The sequence below is a fragment of the Anolis carolinensis genome, chromosome 6, assembly GCF_035594765.1.
Source record: "Anolis carolinensis isolate JA03-04 chromosome 6, rAnoCar3.1.pri, whole genome shotgun sequence".
Taxonomy (NCBI): domain Eukaryota; kingdom Metazoa; phylum Chordata; class Lepidosauria; order Squamata; family Dactyloidae; genus Anolis; species Anolis carolinensis.
This window is the reverse complement of record NC_085846.1, coordinates 118,555,388-118,579,943: the sequence shown is the minus strand read 5'-3', so window position 1 is coordinate 118,579,943 and position 24,556 is coordinate 118,555,388. Positions and strand designations below refer to the sequence as shown.

Genomic DNA, 24,556 nt, shown 5'->3' with positions numbered 1-24,556 from the left:
GGGAGCACCACGAGGCCTCTCTCAGCCTCAAGATGCCTGACACAAAGACCTGAGAGTCAGCATCAGGGACTCTTCTACCAGGTTAGGCAACTTTCTTTTCTCTATTCTTTTATCTGAGATGTACTACCTGCAGCAATATAAGTTTTTATCCTTTTTTTGAACCTTACCAGAATATTCTGTGTATTTTCTCTCCAGCTTCCTACCATAAGCTCAGAGAGGGAGAGGGAAAGAGAGCAAGCACTGGCTATGCTGTACTCTGCTCTGACCTTGGATAAGTCGCCTTCTCTCTGTCAGAAAGAAAGGCATGGCAAAACGCTACTGAAGAAATCTTTTGGGGAACTAGGACACTGGGAGGCTTGGGTCCCAATCCCTGCCCAGTCAGCGAAACCCAATGGTGGAGGAGGATGGGGATGGCAAACCCTCTCTTGAGAAGTCTTGCAAAGCAAACCACAGGAGACAATCGCCAGAGGTTGAGGCCGGCTTCCAGGCACAGAATGCGCAAACAGGCAGCACATGAACAGGGGAGCTTTCCTGGTGAGAACAGAGAGGCCTTCAAGACCGTTTCCGTTGCCAGGGAGGCAGGACTCACGCCGCTCCCAAAGAGTCCTCTCTGAGCATCTGCCTGGAGCGCCAAGTGTCCCAAGAAGAGGAGACCGCCCCCCCCCCCCCCCAGAGCTGGGTTTTGGCACCGAGGGCCAAGGGGGTTAATTCTGCGGAGGCTCGTGTTCCGAGGGCCGGGTGGAAAGAGCCAGCGCATAAGCTGTGGAGCCAGGACTTCTGCCGTCCCCAACTCTCTCCGGGGAGACATCTCACTGTGTTTCTGCTGAGAGGAACAGACAGCAGCAGTCAAGCGGACCAAGGTTAAAATATCGAGCCCTTCCTCAAACCATGACTCTGCATTCCTCACAAAAACAAAAATAGAAGGGCCTTAACACGGGAGCAGTAGCAAGGCCCAAAAGCGGATTTCCAGCATCTGGCAGAGAGAGCACAAGTCGACCATCCATGACGTTTCTGGAGAAACCGAAGGCGAAAAGACCCCTTTCTGGATGGGCCTTCCAAGGAAGCAAGTGGGACCCACTTCCAGCAAAGCCCTAGAGGAGGCAAAACCATCCAATGGAGACCATGTGTTCCAGATCAGCTATTTAGTTTTATTACGTCCAAAACGTGCACTGGAAAAAAACAAGACTGAGTAAATCCGTTGTGCACCCACAGGTTCATAGCCACCTCTCCTCATATTCGTTCAACCAATGAAGGGCATCTATGTCTCCACCAGTAAATGATTTAAACATGATAAAAACAAGTCCAAAGAGCTTTAAAGGGCTAATGGCGTTTTTCAAAAATTCTGTACCTGCCTGAGAGTGAATGAGGCCCCAAAGGCTTTGATAAAAAGCTTTTTCTCGGTCTGATGTTGGAGTTTCAGGAGCTGGCTGAGCCATCCCACAGTTTTAGTACAGTAAGCTTCCCGTTTTGTGGTGTGTACTAATTCCGTTGTACAATGTAGGTAAAGGTAAAGGTTTCCCCTGACATTAAGTCCAGTCGTGACTGACTCTGGGGGTTGGTACTCATCTCCATTTCTAAGCCCAAGAGTCGGTGTTGTCCATAGACACCTCCAAGGTCATGTGGCCAGCATGACTGCATGGAGCGCCATTACCTTCCTGCCGGAGCAGTACAATGACAATAAAGTTATTCTATTATTTTCTATTCTATTATTAGTCTACCACTGCTTTAGCCTTTTAAAAAAAGTTAGAAAGAGAGAAAAGAATGCACTGGGAAATGAAGCTTGCAGGCAGGAGACCAATGGTCAAAAAATAGTTGTCTGCCAGTTAACACAGAGTGGAGGAAACTCAGAGCAGCTCCCATTATAAGATCCAGAGCAAGTTCACAAGCCAATGCAGACATATTGGACCTACAAAAAAGCACAACAGCATTTTGCTACCAAATACAATAGCCTAATTCCACCCTCCACAGACTGGCAAAGGCTTAGAACATGTATGTTCTTGGGAAGGGATCCGGCAAAACAGTTGGTCATTTGCACATGAATCAAGGGGTTGGCAGCTATGATGGTGTTCTGCAGATAACACACAAAAACAACTGTGCCATCTGAAAAATGGGTACATTCTTTACATGTCTAGAAGCAACTTACGCAGATACAGGCAGTCCCCAAGTTACAAGATATATAGATAGCTTTGAATAGCATAGGGAAAGGTTGGATAGCATAGGCAAATGTGCCCCTCTTCAGAAGATTCCACCTCACTTTCTCTCCCTGTGATCATTGGACTTTAGAATATTTATTCATTTATTTATTTACTATATTTATACCCCACTCTTCTCACCCCGAAGGGGACTCAAAGCGCTTGCTGTGGAAATAAAGATTGGAGAGAAGGCTTCAGGGGAGACCTCTTCCCCTACTGATAACAACTCTTCCAGGAGTGAATTTCCCTTCCTCCCGAGGAGCAGATTTCTCTCACTTCCTGTTGTCTCAGCCCCGTGGAAGTCGGATGTTTGCAACTCGAGGACTGCCTGTGTACAGGTGGTAAATATGCACCCAGGTTGCAGTGAGAAGAGAAATTCTCTTTTCCGAAGATTCTTGATCTCAGAAGGTCAGACCACAATAAACTTGTTGGCCTTTAAGGTGCCACGTGATTTTGTTTGTACCAGACTACTAACTTCTGTAATAGTGTAGTAGGGGCCATTTGGGGCATTCCTGCAACGGATGGATGGCTTTGAGGCCAGCAGTTCTTAGATGACCATCGGACCACCCAGAAGCCTGCATGTCCAGTCTCATTTCGATCTGCTCAGAAATCCAGCCCCGTTGGGACCTCGATGCCCCTCCTCCTGCAGCCCTTGCAGGCCGACATTGTGGCCCAAGACAAGGGACTACAGTCTGAAGGTCCAGTGGGGCAGTGCTGTTTTTTAGGCCTGACTGCACAAGCCAAGGCATCCACCCAATGGACACTGTGATTTAACATTATATAATCTCGCTCTATTGAGAGCTCAGACCTCCAACGGAAAGACGATGCCATGCTCTCGTGCCCATCCCACGCGGCAAGCAGCACTTTGGCCAGAGTTATGAAACCACAACACTGGCACTCCTCCCCTTAGGAGTAAACACATGCTCATTGGCAGGCCTTTGGAATGGGAGGAAGGCACAGTTTGTGGACAGAGTCTACAATCCCTCTTTGATCGTTTCTGCTGGAGTATGGAAGAGAGCCAAAACTGCCATCAAGGACAGGCCTTAGCCACAAGCCTCCCAACGAAGGCAGAGGGGGAAATTTGGACCCAGGACCCAGTAAAGCCCTATCTATCCAGAATTGGTATCCAAAACCATTGTCAAATCACATGGCCTGACACCTACACATCAATAAAAAGAAAACCAAGCAAAGTTCTCAGGATCAACAGGGCTTGTTTGGACAATTTGGAACCATAATTCAGTGGCAACAGCTCTAGAGGGAGTATATCTTGAGTTAGCATTAAAGGCTTTTTCATGGTATGTCAGTATTTGGTGCAACATTTTGCAGGAGGATTTGGGTGGCCTTCCACTTGCTTTGGGCAGGGCTTCTCAATCTCATCTGCTCGCCTGCCCATCATCTTCCGCGTATAGGTAGGCTCTTTTGTCACAAGATTGTGCCCAGACAGCTCTTCAGACTGGGCCGAAGGGCATGAAGGCTGCAGAACACAGAGCCAGATGCTCTCAACCTACTTAATAGTGCCGTGAACAAAGTCATCTAGTCAGGAAGGTCACAGGAAGGAAAATGCTAGTTAATTCTTCCAGGTTCTCTTTTTGCAAAGGAAAGAGCCCCACCTTGGAAGGAGCTTGAAATGAATTCCAAGCTCCTGGAGCCAGGTTTTCTGATTTATGCGTATATTTATGGGGACTAAAATCCCAACTCATGAAGACCTTCCTCAGGCTGGCAATCTGCAGACCGCAGCACAATAGTGCCTCTTCTTCCTCCAGCTGTTCCATGACTAAACGAATGAGACTCAACGACATCTGGAGACCGCTCCTGTCTGCGAGAGGGATGGGGATTTATGGGGTCAAAAGATACGGCTGGATACACACGTCCTCAATGTCCGCTGGCTGTGGAAACCGGCTCAAGGACTGCCCTGATCTCGGCATCTCCTCGCAGGAGACGCAACATTCGCAGCAACGGCCGGGCCCCTCGCAACTCAGACTTCTCCTCCATGGGATCAGGAACTGAGCAGCCACCTTCATTCAGCCGCATCTCACAAACACAAAGACCCAACACACACAGAAGCACAAGTGTTGCTAGGAGCAGGCTGGGCAAAACCACCGCCCTCTGTGCTGCCTTGTTTTAGAGCCTTCTTTCCCTTTGCAAAGGGCTGCCTAGCTTCATCTGCGTGGAGACATACTACAATCAGACTGGAACAACACTGATTCCTCGTGATTAGGCCATTATCAGCACCTAATGAAGGATCCGCTCAAGTGTCACAACCAAGGGAAAAGAATCTGGTGGCATTTACATTTCTAATAAAATGTGAGCATTGGGGTTTTTGCAGTCGTGCCAAAACATTTCTGCCAAGACAGGGAGACAGCCGAGAGGTTAGCACATAGGTTTATTAGTGGTTTATTCAGCAAAGTGGTACAGGATCAGTGTACAGGATTGCATACAAAAGAGACAGGAGTTGACTTGCAAAACCTTCCAGAAGCATCTTGCAATTATTGCAGGCAACTAAGCAATAAAGCACATTGGCCCATGTTGAAACAAAAAAACAAACAAAGTGGTTTGAGGAGAGCATTTGCACTTATGGAGAAAGGGCAAATTAAGAAGCTAAGATGCAAGCTCTCAAGTTTTCCCCATCCAATAAACATTTTTGAAGTCAGACAACAGAAGCATGTAACATTTCATTCAGAAAAGAAAGCCACCCACCCATCCATGATAAAGTGTGTTCAGTACTACAATTTGCAATAAGACAACAGGCATATTCTGCAAACTCAAAGAAAAGATGAGAAATAATATATGATATAGAATATTAAACAGAAAGAAAGAGTGAGATGTGGAATTATGGAGACAGAGGGAAATGGGAAGCTGTCTTTGACCCAATGAAGAAATGGTTCATTCCCTGATGGAGTAGCCCACCTGGATGCCTCAAAGTTGCCCTCTAAAATCTCAAGCTTTCCTTCTCTGTGAGCAGTGCTTGAAGCCAAGAGTGGCCAAACCTGATTTTGCTAAACAGAAAGAGTTCCAGTTTTCCAAAGCACTTGGACACAACTTCTAAGAGTCACTATTAGTTAAAAGACTGGGGTAGAAGGGTATGTCTGAGTCAGCCGAATTTTTGCTGAAAGGTGCCTACTTGGAAAAAGAGCTTGTATTTGTTTGGGGAGCCAGCTCTGCAGAGATGGATCAATAGGAGTTCATGTATCTCTCTCCTGTATCAAGGGAAGGGGGAAATGCAAATCCCCTTGGCTAGTTCCTCCAGCCAACAACTCCCACAAGGAAGCCCAGAAGCACAGTTCAATTCAGAAACACAGGAAAAAAAAACTCCATAAAAGAGGGAAAGGGGCTGCTTGTAGCCCTTAACTGTTTATTTTCATCTCAAGCTTCATTCGTTCCAATTCCACCACGCTTCGCTCAAAAGGCTAACTTTTGCCAAACAATATCCAAAGGCCACATAATCCCTGAGCTGTAGAAGAGCATGCCAGAGCTTCCCAAGAAACTCCCTGACAGCAACAAGGCCAGTTTATCAATCCTGAGACCCAAATCCTCATCTGAGCCCTTAGCATGAACCACTCTGAAAGACTGAAGCTCCCAATGATGCTGAAACTCTGTCAAGACGGCCAAGATTGCTACCTCCTGAGACAAACCCAGAATGCTCCTTCACAGACAGCAAGGAAGACTGACAACAATCTGAGAAGACACACCGATCTCTACCCTCATATGCAACACCTGCAGCCTCTTGGTGTGCAATTCACAAAAACAAAATGATAGAGCTGACTTCCATGAAGAAGTCGTTCATCTAAGACTTGACCATTAGCAGCTCCTGATGCGGATGTTTTCATCAGTGCCTGACTCCACAGAGATCAGAAAGATGCCAAAAATGTTTTAGGATCTAGAATACATTGTATCAGGGTGCAAACAAGGCATTTTGGACTTGGATGCCACTACAATCCCAGACAACATGGCCGGAAGTCAGAAATGTTGGAATTTGTAGTTCAAACTGTTGCCTAAATACTCTGAAAGCAGTAGATTCCAACCCACCTAATCTGGAAACAAAGGCTGGTTGGTATTTGTATGAGGGCCTAATAAGAAATATCAGGTTATGTAGATTCTATTTCAGAGGAGCCACCTCTGAGTATTCCTTGTCTAAGAAAACTCTCTGAAATGCATGGGGCTCCCTGATATCAAGAGATGACCAACCACAGACATACACACAGGCACACACGAACAAACTCCAAACATCTGAGGGTTACCAGTTAGGGAGAGCTGGGCTCAGGTGACTTTGTTAAGTCCGACTTATGTCTTGTGGTTAAAGAAGGAGGGGTTAATGGGAGAGATACTATGGCAAGGGCCCTACATACACGGAACACTTCCTAGGACAAAGATAACAAAGAGCAGTTACTATTCAGGAGGCTCAAAAGAAGCTGGCACAACCAGGCCGCCCTCCGGACACTAATGAGGCCCCGAGTGTCAGGTCAAAGCACCACACTCCCGTTTCCTTGAACAAACTAATTAAAAGGATGAAAGGCCTCTTCTTTCCAAAATGTGTCCCCTTTGTGGCCTATTTGTTGTAGTAATTCAAAAGCAACACTATCTGGGACGCCTGCCATTTTAGGCAGGGATCACCCCGGGACTTAAGCTAAACTCTACGAAGGTTGAAGATCTCCTGGGAACTTGGCGTAGCGCAAGGACACCAGACTAGAGCACTGAGGGCCACGAATCTCATGGCACCTCTTCATGGAGGCCAACTCCATCATGCACAAGTGAAGGGATGGGCCTCATCTGACCACTGAAAGCAACCCATCCCATCTTCCCCAGGATAGAACTGCAGCCGGTCTGCCAGACACCTCCATGATATTTTGGAAGACTTGCTGAACATTGCCTTCGAGGGGAAGAGGAGGAATGTCCCTGTACATGATGACAGCGAAGAGGGGATGGATCTTTTGCCTCCTTTGCCTGATGCATTAACACCAGAGAAGCTGCCTTACCAGAAATCGTCTCTAGCATTACATAGAAAGTCTTTTTCTGGGCTCTGAGATTTCTTCTCTCATCTAGTGCCTTCCAGATGTGTTGGATGCTAACTTCCATGCTGGTCATGCAAAGGAATTGAAGAATGATGCCCAGCACATCTAGAAACAGGAGGCCTCTACATATTTCTGTCTGATCAATAGGTCCATTGATCAGACTGAAAAATCACAGTGTAACTGAGCAGGGGGAAAACAGAACATTCCCAAGGGAAATATACTGGGTTCAAGGGTAGCCGTGCCATTACAATCACTTGAAAGCCTTCCAAATGGGGAATGCCATATACTGGATTTCATCCTGCCATGAAAGCCCTACTCAGCCACACTGGCAGGCCTGGGATGACATTGCTTCTTCTTCCATGTTGGCAACTGAAGCAGCTCACAGTCCTGAGGTTTAAGGAGAGGTCCTGCAAAGAGCCCATCATTTGAAATGGAAGTGCCAACTGCCTGTGTTCTCGGAGAAGCAAGGGATGCCACAGGTATTCCTTGTCTTGCTCAGCAACCTCAGAGGATGAGCGTCCTCTACGTGTCATTAATTGTGCATTGGATCTTAAAGGTCAATTTGGAAGAGCTGGAAGGCCTTCCCTTTAAGCAGGCCTCCCTTATGCTTACAAACCAGCATCTCCTGCCAGGAGGCCTTGGTTGTCAACACTCAGATTTGCACAGCAGCTTCACAGCTGGCTCCGCTGCTCTCAGGAACCTACATATCCATTTTTAAGTCGCAGACATAAAGTGAGTCCTGCTTGGGGAAACAGGACGGGGGTGTCTGCCTGCTGGCCTTGCAATGCAAGAAGTCCCAATTTAGGTCTCGGGACAAATTTTGCTAGAGCTCCTGCTGTGAAGAGGGGCCAATTTATATCCAATCGGGGACAGGCGTCGAAATCGCAAGTGACAAGCTAAACCTACATATAGCTCGGGAAGAGTTCAAAGGGAACCAGCTCCTTCCCTCTCTGGCTGCAGCCTTGTCAGATAATTATTTCATTAGCGATTTTGACGCGTCTGATGTCTGGCTGGCTCCGTGCTCCTTCCAGATTCCCTCCTCCCGCCCTGTCAGTCTCTTCCTGCCTATTTAAAGGGGAAAATGTTTTTCCCCAACAACCAAAGAAGAATTTGCATCTGAACGGCATGCCGCTACCACAAAGGTAGACTTCGGCACACATTAAATTTGCATGAAGGCAGCACCCGTCTGCCAGCTCCAAGTTTGATGTGAACAGCACAAGATGATCAAGGTTATTGTGCTCGTCTTAGAAGGGAAGGGTGACAGCCTCCCTCTTGAAGAATCCTTTGACAATGTTGGCCTTCTTTTTTATTCTGGGTCCAAGTCAATGCAAATTTGGGAGTAATTTCTGTTCAAAGGAAGGAACACCTGTTCTGAATCAAGGCGGAGGGTGGGGAGGCGAGAATCCAAACGAGCCCCTTATATGGAAAACACAGAAGGAGATGTAAAAAGAGGGTAGGTGGGTGAGAGGGTGGGTGGAGACACCGAAGGAGCACCAAGGAAGGCGGGAGGAAAGCCTTCCCTGAGAAAGCGCAGGAGGGACTGAGAGGGCAAGCAAAGGCTGAGTATAAAGCAGAACAGGAAAGAGAGAGGTGGGGTGTTGTCATGGTGGTTTCTTAAAGCAAAAGGATGGATGACAAAACTAAAAGTGCAATCGATAAGGGTGATTCTGAAAAAGAAAATAATAAGCTCTCCCAACATTTCAAAAGTGCAGTTTCAACCCCACTTGTGGCTCCACTAAGAACGGTTTCAAGAAGTACCACCGCAGAGCAGGGAGAGGGAGGAAGAGACGGAGGTGGAGGAAGAGGAGGAGGAGGAGGAAGAGGAAGAGGGTGGTCAATGGCAGATCTGCCCTGCCGCTTCTTCAGCCCCACAATCTCCAGGCAGGTAAAGGAGGAAGAGCTCTTTAAAATGCAGAGAGTGTTTGCTTTGAGCGCTTTTTAAGTGTAAGGACGGGAAGGAAAGCCCACTTGTCTCCTGTCGGCAGGCAGCCGCCCCGGGGCCTAGGCTTCTAGGAAGGAAAAAAAGATAGAGAAGGGGGAAGATGACAGGAGAGAGGGGAAGGGGCATAGAAGCATTAAGTCATTAGTAAACATGAACATTAATGCAGCACACCGCATATCAAGCAACAGACCACCAAGGGCAGCCGGCAGAACGGAGACACAGGGGAGCTTGCTTTGACAAGAGAAGTCAGGCTGGGGTGCGGAAGGAAGCTGTCAACCGTATTGGACGGACGGACGGGAGGAAAGAGCCGGAGGTCTGTCTCCATCAGCATCAGAGCAATGTCAGAGCAAGCAACCCTCCAAAAACATAGGTTGATGCAGTCAGAGATGGCTGTGTCCACGTATTTATGGATGCAGGGCCCTGGACGCTGAGGTCCGGATGGGCCTGAACGCACAGCCTTCTCATTAACATCAGCCACACCGTGACCTGTAGGACCTACGGAGCCAACAAGCCTCCTTCAGCATAGCTAGAAACATCTCCAAGTTAGAGAAAAATGCCAGGAGATTGTCCTCATATAAATAAAAATGAATAGGAATGCGTACCCTGTATACTCATGTATAAGTTGACCTCATGTATAAGGCAAGGGCAGGCTTTGGGGTCAAAACTATGGGTTTTCTTAAGACCTGTGGATAAGTCATTCTGTAGAGAGGGAAAGCATCAATGCTTCACTGAGTCCAGATGCCATTTTCCTGTCCCAGCATCCAAAAAAGGCCAGAAGAGACACCTCAGCAGAGAAAGCAGGGTTGGTGCTTCTTTTAGGTTCCCCGGGTACAACTAAGCTTTCACAACTCAACTTTACCTTTCTCAACTCAGCTCAGAGAAGAGGATGGTTCTTTTGTTGATAAGATAAGATCTAAGAATAGTATCCACACTGCCCCATGGATAAATTGACCCAAGCTTCTTTAGATTAATTTTTTGACTAACATTTATAGACTTATCCATGAGTATATAGGGTAATCCCCACTTGTTGACTTCAGTGGGTCACACCCTGGGGAAAAAATCCCTGTTGAATTCTCTCCTGTGCATAACCATTAAAAAGACAGGATCTTTGTGCCTCATTCCAACTGGAAATCCTACCTAGGAGAGTGCTATTTGTGGCTCTTAGACGAATAAAAAAAAAGTGAGTTATTGCAGGAATGGCCCATGTCAACACAGCATGGTTTCAAAAAACATACACACACACACACACACACATACACACAGGCTCCAACTACAATGGGAAAAGATGCTTATCCTCATTCATGTAAAACAGCAACACATGGCAACCTCCCTGATTAGGCCAACAGTAACTCTAAAGCCACTGTTCCTGGCAAGTGAAGGACTGGAGCCTGGCATGATCTTTATGGGAAAGTAGCCATGATGTCACTAAGTAGCTCTTCCAGTTCCTCCAGAGTCACAGCCTCTCACCAAGATGGCTGAGAGATCCTTGGTCATCCAGGTCCTGAGAGCCTAGAGCTGGCCCTAAGTCCCACAATGGCCATCCCTCTCAAGTCCAGCCACGTGAGAAGAAGACTAACACCGTGGGTGACCAAGGGACCTCAGGTGCTTTAATTTGCTTTTGAACGGGGCCTCAACCTTCTAGCAACATCTGATGGACAGCAGGGGACTTGTGGATCAGACATCTTTCCTTACTCATTTTACCTACAATCCATCCCACTTTGGGGCATGAGACAAAAAAACCCTCTGTGCTATTAAATATGTCATAGTAGTAGTTCAGAAGCCATATCTTTCATGAGGACAGAGCTGCCTCTCCCAGACGTGACAAAAACAACTGCAGAAAGAGAAATGGTTTCCATGCACTTCTCTGAATTGTCTGTATATTTGTGCATTCAAATAGCCTTCCAACTTATAGTAATCTCATTAATTTATACCTGTTTCTTGCACAGAGTACTCAGAAGTGGTTTTGCCAGTTCCTTCGTCAAAAACAAAGAATACATACAGTGCCTAGAATGTATTTGGTGGCCTCCCATCCAAGAACTAACCAGATCTGACCCTGCCTAGCCTCCAAGATGAGATGGTATCTGTGCCTTGAGAGTATTCAGGCCCTCCTCTGAACTACCAAAGTCCAAAAGCACTCTTCGCCACTGTTCTTGGGAGATCCCACAAGCAAGCATTTATCTCAAAGGAAGGTGTTTTTTCTCATTCATCTCCAGATTTGCTGGCCGTCTTCCTGCATAATCACTCCCCTCGGATTTGCAGAGCATCATTCGGGATAATTCATGCTGAGAAAATGGGGAAACCCTTTAGGCTGCCAAAAACGGAACACAGCAGTCCCGGGGAGACCATTTCTCAGGTATATCACAGAAGGTACGTTCTTAGGAATCTTCTGAAAGGTTTCTTTGGGGATGATTACAAATTTATTGCTTTAAACTTCTACAAATTGAGCCTACTTTATCTGGAAATCGGAAAACCTCCCAAAAAAGAAATATCTTGCCTCCAGCCAATCACGAAGCTGGAGAGAGACTGAGGATCTAAGAGACAAGCAAGCAGGAATGCTGCAGCAGGATCTGATCAAATATCTCATCATCTACATGCAAATACAGGCATTCTAAAATCCAAAAACATCCAAAATACGGAAAGTTTATAGTCCCAAGCATTTAGGATAAGAGATATTCAACCTGTACCAATCTGGTCTTGTACTGCCTTGTCTTACAAATTTAGGGGCCTCAAATTTTAGACATGTTTCTGGACATATTTGACCAACAGATTCCAAACATGGAACCAGTTTTCCCCCATTAGCTATAGTTTGTGAAATACCAAACACGTCATTCTATCAGTTGCCATCTGCTCGCCCATAGAACACCATGATAACCATATCTAAGATACTAAGGCTGATGCAGTCTATCCAATGCAATTTCCAGATTCTGCCCCAAATTATCCTAGAAATAGGTCTAAAAACCAAGACATCAAGAATTTTTTTTGTTGTGTTTTGTTATCAGTCTGTTCTTTCTCTTTGAAGACTTGCAAACTCCGCACCTTCTGAATCTCTCAACACATAATTCTTAGGCCTGGAGCACAATCCTAGAGAAGAGTCCAGGCCTGCCAGGGATACACGCTACAGAATGGCAACACTACAAGCCGAAAGTATAACTAAAAAATAGAAATAATAACCACTCTTTGACCAACCCAGACTGGGGAGCAGAGCTTTCCAAACTATGTGTCGTGACATGTTTGTGTGTCAGCAGCAGCGTATAAGAGTGTCGAGCAAACATAAATGAGAAACCTATGAGCAATAAATCATACATTTTAAAAACATATAAATGAAATGTTTTAATTGTAAATGCTGTGTCCCGTATCGTTTATTACAATTTCCATATGTAACCATATCCCTCATAAGAGATCGATGTAACTTTCAGTTTGCCAGAAAAACTGAATTATTCTGTCGCAAAATGAGTTATATCTGAAAAGTGTGTCACCAACATGCAATGTCTGGAAAATTTTGCTAGGAAGGAAGCAACAAAATCCAAACAGCCCAGTTGCACCTTCCATGGTCCAGAGGTGTGCTGCCCAAGGCAAAAGCAGGGACTTGGAAGTTGTGGCTGATTTGTTACAGCAGGAAAACTGGTCTGTTTCAGGGCACAATTCAAAATGAAGGCCATGACCTTTAAATCCCTATAAGAACTGTGTTCAGGCTACGTGACAGTCCGCATCTTCCACGGAAGCCTGTCTGTGGTTTGAGATCTTCCAGAAAGGCCCTTCTCTCTCTGCCCACCCACGTAAATGAATCTGGTGTAAATAAGGAGAGGGTCTTCTCAGTGGCAGCCCCCCAGCTGTCAACCCCTTCCCTGGAGAGAAATTTTTATCTGTTGCCACTTCTTTCCCTTGAGGAAAAGGGGTGTCACAAAGCAAGACCACTCTACATTGTGGGTGAGCATACAACACAGGGATACTGTATTTCTTCAATTCTAAGATTCGCTTTCCCTCCATATAAACATCTCAAAAAATGGGGTGCATCTTAGAATCACAGGCATCTTTTTACATATATAAACAAAGCTTTTCATTCTGTTAGTGGTACTGAAAATAGTGTGTGTCTTACAATTGAGGGCATTTTAGGATTGAAAAAAATGTAGTTTTTGTCTGCAGATTCTTCATCAAGGCCAAAACCCAAGAGGCTCACAGAAGAACCAGATGCCACCCAGTTTGGGTTACCACAGCAGCAGCCCCTTCTCAGCCCCTATTCGGATGGCACTGGTATCGTGATCCATCAAAAGCAGCAAGTGCCCAGAATGCCATAACATCCACAGATACAAACACAGCCCCACCTTCCTCACAAACAAACACACACACAAATATTAAGCGATGAAAGCAAGCCCATCTTGGCAGCCAATGAAAGGGCGTACATGCTGGGCCGTGGGGAGGGGAGGGAGAGAGGATACGTCCACAAGGGAAGGGGGCAAAACAATATGGAGCAGAAGAGCAGAATCAGCCATGCATCCAAGGAAGAAGACTTGAGACTATGAAAGCTTATGCTCCCAATTTATTCCTCTCAGTCTGAAAGGTACTACAAGATCCCTTTACATACTGAAATTCCAGGCTAACACAGCTCTGCCTTTGAAGAAAGACATAGAAAGAAAAGAGATTTTCACTGAACATTAGGATTATGATTAGGATTAGAATGGATTCCAGGTACAAGGAAAGCTTGTGCTATAACTTCTTTCCCTCAGTCTCAAAGGTGCTCTGTATACTGATATTCCTGACCAGAAAGGGCTCTATCTTTGAATTCTAGCACAGTGAGTCTAGGATAGGGAAACAAATAGTCGACCCATCCATCTCTTAAGTCACAGGGCCAGAAAGGTGTTTATTAGGCAGAACAGAAAAAGCTGCCTTAAACTGAGTACGGTCACACATCCAGCCAGCTCTATCAAGACAGAGTATCAGCAGTTCTCCAGGCATTTTGAGCTTGTTTCCTTCTGTGTGGAGATACCAGGGATGTCCTCATCTCAAAGAGGAGTTACCAGTCCTCCTCCAGACTCAGCAAAAGTGAGTATTACTGAGACCTCTCCCAAAACAGTCTTCTGCCAGCATACTATACAGGAGAGAGGGGCCATCAAGAATCAAGATGGGAAGGGGCACCAAGAATCAATTTTAACCCAGTTTTAATCTACTGGTACTACAAAACACTGCAGCCTTAGAGATCCCATGCAAGTCCTCCTGCAAATGGCCTCATGCTTACTCTCATATTCCAAGTTGTTTTGAAATGAAGGAGCAATCAGTTTGTGAAGGAATGGGTTAGAGAGGAGGGGAAGCTTCCTTGTTTATGGTATTGCTGCAACCAGACGAGTCTTTTGCAAAATGCCAGAGTCTGGCAATAGAGCAAGACAAGGGGACATTGTGTCCGATGAGATGATCAATCAACACAGAGAGATAGTGTGGGGTGTATCAAACACTTGTTCTTGGAGAATCATAATGCAGTGCTAAAACTGTATTCTTAGTTCAACATCTAGAGCGATGAAACCAATGTGGTTCTAATGTCTTACCTCTCTTATATTTTCTGATACACAAACATACATCCACACACACAAACACACAAGTGGACACAGTGTAATGGCATGGGGACACACCACCGAGGAGGCCCCTCTTGTGCCAGGAAGGGACCCAGGACAAAAGGAGGAGAGTTAAAACTTACCCTTCCGGGTGCCATCGACTCCATGGTCCCCATTCTCCACCACCGCGGCTGGTCCAGATGCCGACTTGCCTGTGAGGGAGGGAGGGACAGACCTGATCAACCACGGGAAACTGCTGGGGGCATTCTGTATTATCGGCTACAGGCCACAGAACTTTCTTCCTTGGTCATTTCTGCAGTGGCACATTATCCAAAAACTGGAAGGGGCAGCTGGCCAACATTACCAGAAGACATCAAGCTGGATGTTCCAGCAAGATGTTGACAAGCTGGAAAGCATCCAGAGGAGGGCAACTAAAATGATCAAAGGTCTGGAGAACAAGCCCTATGAGGAGAAGCTTAAAGAACTGGGCGTGTTTAGCCTGCAGAAGAGAAGGCGGAGAGGAGACATGATAGCCATGTACAAATACGTGAAGGGAAGTCCTAGGGAGGAGGGAGCAAGCTTGTTTTCTGCTGCTCTGCAGACCAGGACACGGAACAATGGCTTCAAACTACAGGAAAGGAGATTCCACCTGAACATTAGGAAGAACTTCCTCACAGTGAGGGCTGTTCGGCAGTGGAACTCTCTGCCCCAGACTGTGGTGGAGGCTCCTTCTTTGGAGGCTTTTAAGCAGAGGCTGGATGGCCATCTGTCGGGGATGCTTTAAATGCGATTTCCTGCTTCTTGGCAGGGGGTTGGACTGGATGGCCCATGAGGTCTCTTCCAACTCTACTATTCTATGATTCTATAAGGCCTCCTAGTCTCCAGCATCACAGTGGAAGAGTGCATTGGCACTTGCCTATTCCTCAGCAGTGGGATATATGAGAAAGGGAAGAGCAAGAAGAGCACCTTCACAGAAATTCCCTCTTAGCTGAAAGGGCAACTGAATGGCAGCCTGGGGCCATTTCTCTCTTGACACACACTCCCCACAGGTTATTACTATGTTATCATGACGCACAATGTCCGTATTCGCATGACGGAAGAAGAAAAGAAGCCAGGCCTCCGGGAACACTGTGCAAGCAATGGGGATCATAGTGCCATGGGTCCCATAGCACAATGGGATACAATGGGAGACACCCAAAAACACAGCTGCAATTCACTGGCTATGCAATCGTAGTTATGCAGCTTAGTCCATGAAGCAGCACTTCTGCAACCAATTATTAAATTACGCCTAAAATTAAATCTCAAGCCAACGCAGAACGATCTCCATTTAGAAGATCTGCCGTAAAATCCCATTCAGCCTGGTGCTCAATCAACCCCTAGAAGCAAAATAAGAAACCAGTTCTGCCGATCCCTAGAACAGCAGCTGACGGTCTGAAACATGTGCCTTCCTCATGCAAGCATCTTCTAAAACCCATCCTTGGAAGCAGCCATTGTGAGGACTGAGCAAGGCCTTGTCTGGATGGGTACATTTTTTAGGCAATCAGCTGTTGTTGGTGTTTTAATGAGTTGCTTTAGGACTCAGGCTCCGCACAACCTCCTGAACTGTTTTTAGGATAACAACGGGACTTTGGAAAAATGGAGACACACTTCTGTACTCCTTTCATGCACAACCTGCAAACCATTACCCCCAAAGACATTGAGGCATTTAATTTATGAAACAACATAATGCGCTCGTTGTCAGCACCACTTGAAAGTGCAATGCTACCACTTCACTCATTTAAATTAGCTAGATCCATAGATTAGCTCTTTCTCCACACACACAAACACAGTTTAAAACTGGCTCTGTAAAGATTTAATCCAGCGATTCCAACAGCGGAGGAGGTTGCCCTTCTCTGCACATCAGCATCTGGGAACACGGATGTATAAATGACAACAGCTTATCTGGGAGCGGAACTGAAGAGGCATCATCAAAGGGCTGTGCGCTCTTCAAAAGGCAGCAAAGAAGGGCGAAATGCAGAACCAACTCATGGAGCCACTGCTGCCCAGATTGACAGGTTTCCCTTCCCTTGGCAAGAGCCCCCTCCAGCAAACAAGTGAGGAAGCAAAGCCTCCCCCCCCCCACCCCAAAGGCTCTGGGAACAGATGTTGGGTAAAGGGAAATCAGCAGGAAAACTGCAGTCTGGGCCAGATGTGCCCCTGCAGAGCTTCTCAATGCTCTCCCCCCCTTGCAAGACCTGAACAAGCTGCCATTTCTACTTCTAACATCTGCAATTTTGTGGCATGTGAGTTCCCTATTCGTACTTCCATCCAAAACACCTAGCATCTAAACACATGCATAGACATCTGTCTAAACTCTTCGAATGATTTTCCCTTTAAAAAACAAACTCTTTAAGAACCTAAAACAAAGCAAGATGCCCAAAGTCAGTAATCCTGGACCAAATGATTAGATCCTACTTACATCTGGCTAAAGGATCAAAGGATTGTTTTTATATAAACAACCCCTTAAAGCACCATGCCCTAAAAGGGATAATCCTACACCAGGAGGATGGGGCCAATATATTAAGACTAATCGCGCTTCCCCCACCCATGGAAACACAGCGTGCGCCCAATAGGCACAGCCACATGATTTCATGCAGGAGAACATAGCTGTGGGGCCGGCCGGGGGTGTGTGTGTGTGCTCCGGCAGATGTTTCAGCAACTATCCCCCGGCAGATGTTTCAGCAACTATCCCCCGCCTTCCGCCATGATGGCCGTGACAGAACCACTGAAGGAGGCAGCAGAGAGGAAGTGCTGAGAAGGAGTGCCCAGGCCTACAAAGAAAATGCCGTCACTTCTTGAAAAGAAAGCCAAAGCATCCCTCCCATGTTCGCTTTTATGCAATTTTTCAAAAACATAACTAAGCTCACAAACCCTGGCTCGGAGAAGATGCTAGTTGTAGGGGTGAAACCAAAAAGGGGAAGGGAACAAAGGAACAAGGAAAGGTATAGCGTGTAGGAATATTTGCTACCTACAGCCGAGCAGTGTGCAGCAAATGCAGTGCTATATATGAGCTTATGGTAGGAAACAAGAGAGAAAATAAACAGGGGGGTATTGGTAAGGTTAAAAAAAGAGAGGCAAAAGCTTACTTTTCTTGTCACAGGTAATACATCTCAGATAAAAGAGTTAGATTGTGTTACCTAACTTTGGCAAAAGAGTACCTACTGCTGACTCTGTGTCTATGTACAAGACAGGGAAGATTCATAGTGCTCCCTTCATCTTCATCATCATCATCATCATCATCAAACTTCATTTGTATCCCATCCCATCTCCCCATGGGTACTCAAAGCGGCTCACATCATGGACGGCAACCATTCGATGCCACACAATACATAATAAATTAAAAATACAAATAATATCAACAATTAATCATAACTAAACATAGAAGACAAATCACTACAACACAAATCACAAACACAATAAATAGCAAGGTTAAAAGCCCTTCTCTAACACAGAGCAGTAAAGACACACTGAAGGCTTTTGGGAGGAAAGGGGATGTGAACCCTTCCATGCAGACAGGAAATAGAACCGCTTGAGTGACACAAATCTAGGAAACATGGCAACGAGCATATGTACCACAGGATTCCCTCTGTCCCTAACTGCTCCAAATACAAGTGTTGAGGCTTCTTCACATCAAAACAGAGTACTAACCTATTAATCCAAATTAACAGAATCTCCAGTCTACCAATTTCAACTATAGGGAACAGGAAAAAAGGAAAACAAATGAGGATCCTTTTGTAAGGGAAATGAGTTCGCTCAGTAGTTTCTGTTTTGGAATTCAGTAGCTGCTTTGCCAGATATCACCCAAGGTGCTCAGTTGCCTTTGTCTTCTAAGAGAGAGCCTTCTGTTGAAAAACCCATTCAGGACAGAGATGTTTAGTCTGAATTAGCCAGGCAGGGTCCAGCGCTTGATGGATGCCTGGTTTGTTTGCTACTTGTTGATATGAACTGAAGCCAAAAAACAAGGATCATTCTAGAGGGACAAAAAGCTGACTCGCTTTGGCTCTGGGCTCCTGGAAACCACGAGATGGAGGCACCGAGAGCGGAGCCACGGCTGTCAAAGGGAGATCAACTCCAGGAGAGCATTGACAAAGCATTAGCATTTGTGTCAGTAGCTTTGTAGCCAGGGTGGACAGATTGTTCTTGTTATTCATAGGCAAACTTGGGCCCTCCGGGTGTTTTGGACTTCAACTCCCACAATTCCTAACAGCCTACCGGCTGTTAGGAATTGTGGGAGTTGAAGTCCAAAACACCTGGAGGGCCCAAGTTTGCCCATGCCTGGTATAGACAGTTCTGAAGACCCCGCACTCCAGAGGACAGGTTCCCTCGTATCAGGGGCACAATTATGCCCCTACGTCATACAGCAGTTATCACAAATTTATCCACAATTGTATGCCTAACGTTAAGTGCCCAGCTCTTTCCCAAACCCTGTTTGAAGAGCACCGTGAAATGGAGACGGAGCGTGTTTGGCTGAATGCACACATTTCTTTATCTAGGCAAACAGGCTCCAACGCAACAACTGAATCCCACAACTCATTGAGATCCTCATTTGTTTTCCTTATTCCCTGTATATCGCACTTTTAACCTGGGAGACTGGAGAGTCTATTAATTTGGATCAAGAGGTAGATGCCCTGCACCAGGTGGGCTTCCTTGGCGATTACCTGCCTGCCTTTTCCCCTGAACGTGTTCCATGTCTCTCAATCACAACCAAATTGTCTCCCTCCAAAGCTGGCCTGTCATTTGCAAAAGAGAAAGCCCACCGCCTTGCCACATGAGGGGGAAGGGGCCAGGAGACATTTCAGGCTTGTTCTCCTTCTCCTTATTGGTCTTCTGTGGCGGCCTTGCTTTGCACTTTCATTGAGAAGGGCGATGCTGCCTTTGCCAGGAGAATGCAGACAGCACCCTCTGCTGACGCCACAGCATTTTATGCATCCAATTATCCAGTTCAACTAACAAGCCTGGAACAGAAAGGTTCTTATAAAACTAGACTGCGAAGAAAAGTGAATCTTCCTCCTGGATGGCCGAAGCCACAAAACCCATTCTGTTGCTATTGTTTGTTTCAGGGTGGGAACAATATAAAGGCTTGACATTTCTTCTCCACAGCCTCTGCCTTTCTTCATGCACAGCTTACTGTTTAATGAGAAAAACTGGCACCCTTTCCGTGACAAACCATAAAGGCCTACTGCCTCGGGTCGGTCCAGAGTTCAAACAGACCTATTTGGTGGAAAATTTACTAGTTGTCCTTTCAAAGTTTGGCACAAACCAGACGGCTTCCCTCAGGGATCAATCCAAACATTTTGAAGTTTAAAAGGAGGAGGAGGAAGAACAGGGTGCCTGGCAGCGGTTGCCTGAAGGATAGGAGGAGATGCAAGGCTTCCCCAGCTCCCAAAGCAATCCCTCTGGCGTTACATAAAGGATGCAATAAGAGGATTAGGGGGAACTTGTCAAATTACGATGTTCAGCCACTTGGTAAAAACCCAACTTGCCAGTTGTTATTATCCTCGTGGAGGAAAAATGCAATCCAAATTGAAAGGGGGGGGGTGCCAAAATTGCTCTTGTTTAAGGCCAATTCCTGATTGATGGCTGCTTCATTCACAGGCTTTCCCTGGGTCCAGCCCTCTGCCTGTATTAAGGCAGTTCACCCGGGTCCACACAGAGCCGGCCTTTAAGCCTGCCTAATCTGGCCCAGGGATTTTGGGCAGCCACAGCCCTTTCCTGAATGAGGGAAGGGCCCAGGGCCTACACCAGGCATAGGCAAACTTTGACCCTCCAGGTTTTTTGGACTTCCCTGTTCCTGACAGCCTACCGGGGCCGAAGTTGGCCCATGCCTGGCCTACACTGACATTTCACAGACTACAGGCAGGAGAGAAGGAGATTGGACTGAGGAAGCCACCTTCCCAGAGGACCATTAGGCACCGGCCGCATCGGTTCTGGTTTGGGGCTTCAGAGAAGGCCCAAAGGCCTGATGGGGATAGGGACAAGGATCAATTGGTGTTTGAAGTGAAGAAGCACTCACCCTTTGTATATAAAGAGGCACCAGGGACAGGGGGGACCCTGTGATGCAGGCCTCCTACCTTGCTTTTGCCTCTCTTTCCCAGATCTACCTGCAGGGCATCCCTGGATGGGCACTTCATATGAGTCAGGCCCTGAGGCAGCTCTGGGGCTGGGAATAATGGCAGCCCACCTGAGAAGGAACATTTTCACGTCTTCAAAAATAATAAAACTAAATTGCATTCCAACAGAGAGGCCACAAAGGAGCTACTGGCCCAATGCTGGAGACTTATTACGGCATGGCCTAGAAGCCGCAATGCCTAGCCAAAGAGTTACACCCCTAGAAGCAGTTTTTTTCTTTCACTGCTGATCTCATCTTGTCTCAAGTCAGAAAGAAAAGCAGAGCCCAGAGGTATTCCTAAGACTTTAGAACCAAGAGATTCTAAAGGAAGGAATGAGGTCATCCAGCCCTGCCCTTGGCTCATGCAAGACCGGCCCACGCTGGACATCTCAGGCACGCCCTCCCTTTTGTTTGGGAGGAAACTCTACTCAAATCCTCTCAACTGAGACAACAAAACCCCACAAGAGTGCAGCAAAGATGCTTCCAAGGCCTAAAACATGGAACTTGGGAACTAAAGCCTTCATCCTAACTAAACTGAGGCTGCCATGCTTCAGACATATCACAAAATGATGTGACTTGTTTGAAAAGACCATCATGCTTGGTAAAGGAGAAGGCAGGAAGAAAAAGAGGGAAACCACATCTCAGTTAGGAAGGAGGCAAGCCAAGAAATGCATCTGTCCTGACTTTGCAAGACCTGGGCAAGACTGGAGATTATGAAGGGGGAACTTGGGAGGCCTCACATGCATATGTCCGCCATAAATCGACACTGACCTGACAATAAAAAGCATCAACAACATTGCTAATGGCATTCAAAACAATTCCCCCAGGTATGGGCACCTCTGATAATATTGACGAGAGGGGAGGGGCATCCAGGATCCGACCTGGCAAGTTCCATGGAAGACAAAGGATTTTCTAGCTTTGGATTGCGAGGCATAGTATTCCCCGGTCACTGAAGATGCTGGCTGGGATGATGGGAATGGTAGTAAAAAAGAACCTTTTTTAAACAAAACCCCCTCTTTCTACAAATTGTGACACATGGTAATTAATGCTTCCCCCCCCCTCCCCAAATAAAACCCCCACAGCCAAGCACACCATCTTGGAGGCTGCATTAGGAGCCAATTCAAACCTAAACTCCCAGTTCAAATCTCACCACAGAGTCACTTCATCTCCTCCCCTGCTCCAGGAACATATGCATACATAACACTGGGACATTGTCTGGAGAACTGGAGATGTACTTAAAGGACGCTTAGTCCTGCCCCAGGGCTTCAGAGAAGCATGGACTGCAATCCATCCGAGAAAGATTTCCATGGGACTCAAAACCCTCTCTGACTTTGAGGCTCCTGACTGGCCTGCCGCTGAACCCTCACTTGAGTCTCCTTTTTGCACCCCAGATGTGTCTGAGGCAATAAACTTGACGTTTTGGAAGCAGAAAGTGCCTCTGCAAGGAGAATGTAAAGACCTGTCAAAGGCTAGGAGAGCGAGGAGGCGAAGGAGCGCTCCGTTTAGGGGCTGAGAGCCTTGAGAGGGATCAAGGGAGGTGCTCCCATCCAAAGCCTGCAGAGCCTCTCTCCCTTGCGATCCCCCATCATCATCTCCCAACCCCATCCCCGCAGGCCCCCCATCTGTTTTAATTTTGGGAGTGAACATCAGACATCTTGCCCAGAGGCAGACAATGGGTGAGTTTTCAGGTGTGATAAAGTTAAGCCCGCTAGAAAGAGACAAGTTACACATCCTGACACATGATGCAAGTTTACTTTTAAATCGCTGTTATATAAACAAGGATTCTCCAGAACGGTGCCTGGGGAGCTGCCTTGCATAACAGAAGAGAGGAAACTGCTCCAGATAGTCATGGGGAGGGCCGGGAACTATTACTTACTTAAAACAGTCGTGAAATTAGATACGGGGAAGAAAACAAGCCAGTAAAAATGAATAGCCTTGTTGTTGTTGTTGTTGTTGTTGTTGAGAACGGCTGTCATGTCAATCTGGACTTATGATGCCCCCATGAATGGAGGGGCCTCCCAGTCATGCTATCTCTCACCAAGGGCCCTGCTCCAGCCTTGTAGACTCAGGGCAGCCATTGGGGCTTCCTTGAGGGAATCCATCCATCCACCTGGAAACTGGCTTTCCTCTTTTCCTCTGCTTTCCATTTGCCAAGCATTGCTATCCCTCCCAGTGAATACTCTCTTCTTATGATGGGGCCAAAGTAGGACAGCCTCAGCTTAGTCATCTTGGTTTCTAGAAAACATTCAATCTTGTTTTCTTCCATGACCCATTTATTAGGTTTTTTTAGCAGTCTATAATCACAAAAAGGTTGATTTTCTTCCTACCTGCTTCCTTCTCCCGCCAGCTTTCACAGTCAGACACCAAAGTGGAAAACGAGATGGCATGAACAATCCTAAGCTTAGTATTCTATTATATATGTTTACATTTCAGGATCTTGCCTAGTTCCTTCATAGCTGTTCTTCAAAGTCCAAGACTTCTGATTTTTTTAGTGGCAGCCTCCATTCTGATTAATGGCTGGCTTAAGGATTAAAATATTGAATATGTGATATGCAAAAAATGGTCAAAATGCACTTTTTTAGTATCAGGATATCCCAAAAAAGAAAGTCTTAAATTGGAAAGAAGCTTCATGATTTGACATCTGGGATTTGGGGCAGAAAAGAGAACGTTCTGTGAAAGCAACAGTTTTTTCAATACAGAAAAAAAATATTCTTGTGCAGAAATGTTGTGTTCTGAATTGAAAGACATGACAGAATAAGTTCTAGTGACTTCCTTGCAGAAGAAAATTGCTAAAATTACTTTTGCTTTCCTTTTGAGAATAAAATGGGTGAAGCATTCCATCCTTAGTATGAGGTTTATTTATGTCAGTCACCTTGTACAGAATAGAGCAAAGCAACAAGCAGCAGCCAACCTTGTTGTAAAGGTGGATGAGAGCAAAGAGAAACTAAGCAGAGGGTCTGCTGCGAAATTCTCCATTAGATGCATCCATTCTGGGTGGCATTCCTCTGCCCCAAACTGAATGTTTGCAGGGGTCAACAGACTCTGACAGGACAACGTCCATCCCAATTCCAGACACACACCCATAAAGCTTGAAAGGGAGCAAATGAGGACAAAAAAGGGAGGGGAGTCTGTGCAGGAACCCATGCTGAGCAATGGAGAGAAAGAAGCGCTCAGCGAGGAATCAGAGTGGGAGGCCAGACTGGAGGAGTGACAGCCGAGACAACAGGCAGCGAGCGGAAGATGCCCAAACCGTTTCAGTGGCAGGCAGAGAAGGAGAAGGAATCTGTCGTGGCACCAAGCAACTGGGCTGCAGGGAGAGCGGAAAGAGGAGGCGAGCGGAGCCTCAGCCCCAGGAATCAGACCAGGGCAGGCAGGATGACGAAGGATGGGCTGCGGATCTTGCTCCTTTCCCAAGGAGCTGCCATGTAGTTTAAGGTCTGAGAAGATAGTGGTATATCCAAGCTTGGAAAAGTCACATCTTTGGCACTAAAGAATCCTGTAGAGAACATGCCAAAAGGCCATGCTGCTTAAGAGATTCTTGGAGCTGTCGTCTAAAGAAGGAACTTTTCCAAGCTCTAGTTATAATGAAAGGCTCCTGCATGCTGGAGATCCTAAATGCCCTAAAGCTCTGAATTCTCCCACGAAACCAGGCTCTGCCAAGGGATGACGCTCAGCCACTGAGAGGCCAAAGAGTTCTGTCCATCACAGTCCATCATCTGCCC

At 46.4% G+C, this 24,556-nt stretch overlaps 1 protein-coding gene across 17 annotated transcripts in view; it reads right to left on the bottom strand.

Moving 5' to 3' along the window:
- Positions 1-24,556, bottom strand: part of LOC100556014 (serine/arginine repetitive matrix protein 2) — a 170,187-nt gene that overhangs the window by 80,900 nt on the left and 64,731 nt on the right. For all 17 annotated transcript variants that reach the window (XM_062984494.1, XM_062984507.1, XM_062984503.1 and 14 more), the window contains one exon: positions 14,830-14,898. In XM_062984494.1, the coding sequence (XP_062840564.1) occupies positions 14,830-14,898 (69 nt within the window). The remainder of the gene's footprint in view (positions 1-14,829; positions 14,899-24,556) is intronic.